The following is a 6426-nucleotide window of genomic DNA, read 5'->3' on the forward strand; positions in this document are numbered from 1 at the left end:
GGTAGAAACTGAGAATGCAAGGTTTAAAGTAACTACTCTGCCAGGAACAGCCTGGGGCCAGATGCCATCTGAAGTGGGCTCCCAGCCCTTCTACCAACCAGATGTTTATTCTGAACCTGCAAGCCAGGCCCCAGGAGGCAAAGCCAGGATCAGGTTTTTAAAATGAGAAGGAAAATGGCTGTAGGTGTATTGGCAAAGACGTTTCTAGCAGAAGACATCTTCTTCTGCCTTGGATGCTGAGTCTATTTGTCTTAGGCAAAGTTAACTTCTTTTTTGTGTGCCTCTCAAACTACACACATCTACAAACACTTGTGGAGTAGGTGGTGCCAGTTTCTCTTTAGCTGTGGTTCCAATGTAAGTAACATATGTAAGACGTCTGCCATTCTTGCCATTCCCACATCGCAGGCACCATTTAGTGGCATGCATTACGCTCACTGGCCCTCGAAGCAGTTCCTTAATTTCAAATTAATTGATCAGAGATAATGAAGTGACTTGGTTCATCTCTCAGAGGATGAACAACATTAAGATGAGGCCGAACATCTCCGATAACTCACAAGGAAAATGAACCGGGACACAGCTGAGAATGATGTTAGTGAGTTTTCAGACACATGTACAGAAAGTTAGCAGGGATTGTATTAAATGACTTTTAATAGTGACTGATGCTGCAAACCAGGAGTTTGGAAGTGTAATTCTTGGCCTTCAGGGAGGTCCTAACAAGTGCAACAGGACATTGTTTCAAAAGGTGGCAAAAAGGTTGTGTGCCTGGGGAAAGAGCAGGAAGACAGGGACAGACATGCTCATGGGGTGGGGCTGCAGGCCAGCTGCTACCTCTGCAGAATTCAGCCCCAAATCCCTGACGATGGGAGCAGGGTGGATCCAGGGTTCAATCTGGTTTTCTCATGGGATTTTTCACGGGGGATCCTCAGTGAAAGAGGAAAGGAGACTAGAAAAGTGGGGCAGGATGCCAGGCGCTGGAGAAGTGGACTGATGTGTAAGTGAAATGCAGCAACTGAGACCATTTCCTGGGTCTTTTCAAAGGCGAGGAAATGATGTGTGAAGCGCAGCACCCTCTGGCAGCAACATAAGAAACAACACTGAGTAATTCCTAAAAAAAAGAAGAGTAACTCCTAAGAGTGCCCTCTCTTGAAAGGAGTGAAAAAAAGCTGTTGCTGTCAGGTTCATTTTGTCCTCCTACCAACACTGTAGGACAGAGTAGAACTGCCCCACAGGGTTTTTAAGGCTGGAATCTTTACAGAGGCAGACTGCCACATCTTTCTCCTACAGAGTGGCTGGTGGGTTTGAACCAATCTTTCAGTTTAGCCACTGTGCTAGCAGGGCTCCTAGAATGGGGTGATAGACTGTACCATCAGGCTGCTCAGGGTGGGTGCTAAGTGCAGTGATCCTGTGCCCTCTCAAAAACGTACAAGGTGTGACTTCACACTCATTCCACACACAGTTCTTGAAAACTAAAGGTCAGATCCTAGCAAGGGGCTGATACAGAAGTTTCGTTTACTTGTTCACTGAATAAACATCTACTGACGTCTGATTTTATTTGAGCCACAGATGTGAGGAGCAGGGAAAGACGTGGAGAAGGCACTGGGGCTCTGTGACAGATGGCAGCATGCTCACAGAAGGGGACACTGATGGCCACCCGGGGACATATTTACCTGAGCTATGACATCTGATATTGACGCACACCCCACCAGGAAGCTGTACTTGTGTTTTAAGAGAATGCCAGCATGGGTCCATGCCTGCCGGAAAGAAAAGCATTTGGTGTTAGATGCACCTTCACGTTTATGTCCTTTCTGGACTTTATGACTTACCAGGGTTCCCGGAGCACGTGACACCCTCAAAAGTGGAGCAGCACAGATCTGGTACGTCTTTGGTAAACTTGCTGTAACTTGCTCTAGTGGCTAGGTCCACGTTAGAGTTTTAAGTGGACTTGGTTGCTGCACAGTGTTTATTTAGTACCAGTGATCTGCAGAGAGTGTAAGCAGTGGCTTCGTATGCTTGGCAGTAAAACTGGGTGAACATCAACAACAGTGGAAACCCAAATACGCACAGCAGAACGCTCACATGTGGTTCTGAGTTACTACAATCACTGAGCGTTCTCCCTTACTGATTAAAACCCAAAAACCACAAGCCAACTGCCATCAAGTTGATTCCAACTCTCAGTGACCCTATAGGCAGAGTAGAACTACCTCAAAGGATCTCCAAGGCTGTAAATCTTCACGGTAGCAGATTGCCCCATCCCTCTCCCGCCCTGGCCCTCTCATGCCTGTCTCTCTCCCACCCCGTGTCTCTCTCCCACCCCGCCCCTCTCATGCCCGTCTCTCTCCCACCCCATGTCTCTCTCCCGCCCCGTCCCTCTCATGCCCGTCTCTCTCCTGCCCCGTCCCTCTCCCACCCTGTGTCTCTCTCCTGCCCCGTCTCTCTCCCACCCTGTCTCTCTCTCGCCCCATCTTTCTCCTGTGGAGCATCTGGTAAGTTAGCAGCCAAATGTTTAAACACTATGCCAGCAGAGCAGCTATGTTAGTAATTAGGGCTCTACCATTTTCTAGTCTTCAAGTTTGGGCACAATCTGATCTGACACTGTGTCTTCCAGGGAAATTAAGAGGGAGGGGAACAGAAGACACGGAGGAGCTGAAGGAAGCGTGGGTTGGAGAAGGTTGATAGCCACGATACAGACTCTGTCATCCTTACTTTTAAAGGCCGATTGGGACTGACACAGAAATAACATTTAATGGAAGAGAGACCCAATCAGACAACTGTCATCTACAGGCATACCTTGGGGATATTGCAGCTTCGGTTCCAGACCACCACACACACACAAAAAAACAAATGAAACCAACAAATATTGCAGTGAAGTGAGTCACATGCATTTTTTGATTTCCCAGAGTACATAAATGTTACATTGACACTATGCTGTAACCTAAGTGTACAACAGCATTATGAAAAAGTTTAAACTATTGTGAGAATGACCAAAACGTGACACAAAGATACCCAGTGAGGACATGCCGTGGGAAAAATGGCGCCGACAGACTTGCTTGACGCAGGGTTGCCGCCAACCTTCCATTTGTAAGAAGCGCAGTATCTGCGAAGCGTGATCCAGCGAAGCGTGCCCCTTCTGAGTTCTGTGAAGACCTGGGAGAGCAGCCATGCTGGCCACTGCCTCCCTAGGCCCCGTGGTGCCTGCTGTTAAATGTAAACTGTAGATAACAGAGCAGCTTGTCTTTGTTGTCCAAAAACCATCTGCAGTTTTCAAAAGCTATCTCCCAAGCACAAGGGCAGGGACACAGGGGGCAGGGGAAGGACTGCTCTCCATAATTTACATTATTTTGGGTTTCATCAGCAGGCTCGTGCTGCTACTGTGGAGGCTCTGGGGGAATTTTTAGATGAAAGATGGAAAACGGCGTCAGTCACAGCACTAAGCTGAGTTTGAGGAACTCTCGGGGCTTTAGGTACAGCTGACGGGGAGCAGAGCACGGGGCACGACAGCCTGGACTCACTTTTTCTAAGAACCCTGAGTCAGCTGAATTCAGTGGGTGACTGTAATTCTTCAGTATGTGTATAGAGCTGTCATTCTCAATAGCGATGGGAGTGTAGGCATCAGAAGGGCGTCAGGGACTCCGTCTGGGGCACTAGTGTTAACTATTTCAGGAGGTGAACAAGGACACTCCCTCCAGGTCTCCTGTAACACTCCAGGACACCACTATGTGTCAATCTGGTTTTAAGGACTCATGCCCCCTCCACTTTGTTCTTTTTCCTGAGTTGGCATAGCTGATGGCGTGAATATACCGAACCATGTTTTTGTTGTTACATGCTGTTGAATAGGCTCCAACTCATAGTGACCCTCTGTACAAGAGAACAAAATGCAGCCTGGTCCTGGGCCAGCCTCACAATCCTTGCTATGCTTGAGCCCATCGCTGCAGCCACAGTGTCTACCCATTTTGTTGAGGGTCTCCCCTCTCTACTTTACCAAGCATGATCTTCCTCTCCAGGACAGCCTTCTGACAACATGAGATGAGGAGATGAGATAAGGTCTGGCCATTTTTGCTTCTAAGGAGCATTCAGGCTGCACTTCTTCCAGGGCAGATTTCTTCATTCTTCTGGCAGTCCATGGTACTTCCAGTATTCTTCGCCAACACCATAATTTAAAAGCATCAACTCTTCTTTGGTCTTTATACATTGTCCAGCTTTCACATGCATCTGAGGTGACTGAAAATACCAAGGCTTAGGGCAAGTGCACCTAAGTCATCCAAGTGACATCTTTGCTCTTTAACACTTTAGAAGAGATCACTTGGAGCAGATCTGCCCAGTGTAATATGTCATCGTCTGATGTCTTAACTGCTGCTTCCATGGGTGTTGACTGTGGATCCAAATAAAAAGAAATCTTTGACAACTTCAATCTTTTCTCCATTTATCGTGGTGCTGCTTATTGGGCAGGTGTGAGGATTTTGTTTTGTTTTGTTTTCTTTATGTTGAGGTGTAATCCATACTGCAGTGTTTAATCGTCATCAATAAGTGCTTCAAGTCATCTTCACTTTCAGCAAGCAAGGTTGTGTAATCTGCATATTGCAGGCTGTTAACCAGTCTTCCTCCAATCCTGATGCCACATTCTTCTCCATATAGTCCAGCTTCTCGGATTATTTGCTCAGCATACAAATTTAATAAGGTGAAAGGATATAACCCTGATGCACTCCCTTCCTAGTTTTAAACCATGGAGTATCCCCCTATTCTGTTCAAATGACAGCCTCCTGGTCTAAGTACAGGTTCCACATGAGCATAATTAAGCATTCTAGAATTCCCATTGTTCTTCATATTATGGTCCACATTGTCAAATGCCTTCACATAGTCAATAAAACACAGGTAAATACCTTTCTGGTATTCTTTGCTTTCAGCCAAGGAACCTGACATCAGCAACAATATCCCTCATTCCATGTCCTCTTCTGAATCCTGCTTGCATTTCTGCAAGTTCCCTGTCAATATACTGCTGCAACAATTTGTGTGTGTGTGTGTGTGTGCGCTTTGGGTGCAAATTGACAGAGCAGAATTTGTTTTACATTCAACAGTTCAGGTACATTTGGTTTCACTCCCCGATTACCATCCCCAACCCTAACCACTCTCCTCCCCTCCCTTCCCTGTGACTTCCCCCGCCCCCCCGTGCCCTTCTTGGTTATGCACTCCTGCGTGTCCAGCTTCCCCTCCAAGTGAATGCTGCTCCTCTGGTGCCCCATGGCCGATTGCTCCAAGGGGTGTATCTCTATAGAGTAGGTGGGTGCATCACCCTGGGTTGGGTGATCTGCATGTAAGTCTTTCTACTGTTGGGCTGAGAGCCAGTCTTTGGGAGTGAGTCCTATCCCAGGCCCAAAGTGTATCCCAAGGCCATAGTCCTGGGGGTCCCACCAGACTCCATCCAACTAGTAATTCTGGTCATTATTAAGTGTTTTTGAATTTTGTTCAATGTTTTTCCTCCCATTCTATCCAGAATCTCCAGTTCTGATCCCTTCCCGAGTGGTTAGCATCCAGTTATTCTGATCTCAAGGTCCATCATATCCTTGGGCTAATTATTTCTAAATGCCCTTAATATTCTTCACTCTTCTTTGCTTCAGATGAGAGAAGACCATTAGCTGCACCTTAGAGGGCCACTCAAAAGCTTTTAACACCCCAGTCACTACTCACCAAAGTATATGATATAGTATATTGTGCCAATTGAACCTGGTGTCCCCCTGTAACACAGCCCGAGTTGGTGGGCCCACTTGTTCTCTCTCCCCAGGTGTTTGGCTGTCTCTGAGGGATCACTCCACCTCTGTCTTCTGTTACTACAACCACTTTTGAATTATCATCAGTAAAATTTTACTTGTGTTTGACATGATGATATTGTTCAATAATTTCCACATTCTGTTGGGCCGCTTTTCTTTGGAATGGATACAAATATGGAGCTCTTCCAGTCCTAGCCATGAGTAAGGGAAATGCAGGTACAGTCATTTAAACAGCTCATTCCTCCTACCTAAAGGGATATAGCAACAGCTGAGAACCAGAACCATCATGTCACAACTGAAACAGTCCCGTATTTAAGGCCACCGTGTAACCAGCAGAGATCCAGTGAGGCCACAATAGTAACAACAGGCACACTAACTGACTTGGGGTCCATTTCAGGAGATGGGCCCTACGTACTTCCACTGTGCCTCACTCCTCCAGAGAAGTGAGCTGCTGACTCACCTGGAAATAGAGGTCCATTTGCCTCGTGTGTCTAATGTCTGCAGAACTTGGACATATGGGGTGATAAAAACTGTACACACCAGCACACATACAAACAGAAACAAAGAGTTTGTCTTCTAGCATTGGGCACTACTCAGGGAGTATTTCTTGGTAAGACTACCTATCACATAGATAAATAGCAAATGGTGTTATCTGAGCATGCTC

General features: G+C 46.6%; 1 protein-coding gene across 1 annotated transcript in view; it reads right to left on the reverse strand.

The window, feature by feature from the left end:
• Positions 1 to 6426, reverse strand: part of ANKH (ANKH inorganic pyrophosphate transport regulator) — a 170962-nt gene that overhangs the window by 47255 nt on the left and 117281 nt on the right. Inside the window, exon 4 of the mRNA XM_007954199.2 lies at positions 1668 to 1751. Within this exon, the coding sequence (XP_007952390.1) occupies positions 1668 to 1751 (84 nt within the window). The remainder of the gene's footprint in view (positions 1 to 1667; positions 1752 to 6426) is intronic.

This window comes from Orycteropus afer, unplaced genomic scaffold (assembly GCF_000298275.1).
Source record: "Orycteropus afer afer isolate SDZICR_OR568_19922 unplaced genomic scaffold, OryAfe1.0 scaffold00442, whole genome shotgun sequence".
In the NCBI taxonomy this organism is placed as follows: domain Eukaryota; kingdom Metazoa; phylum Chordata; class Mammalia; order Tubulidentata; family Orycteropodidae; genus Orycteropus; species Orycteropus afer.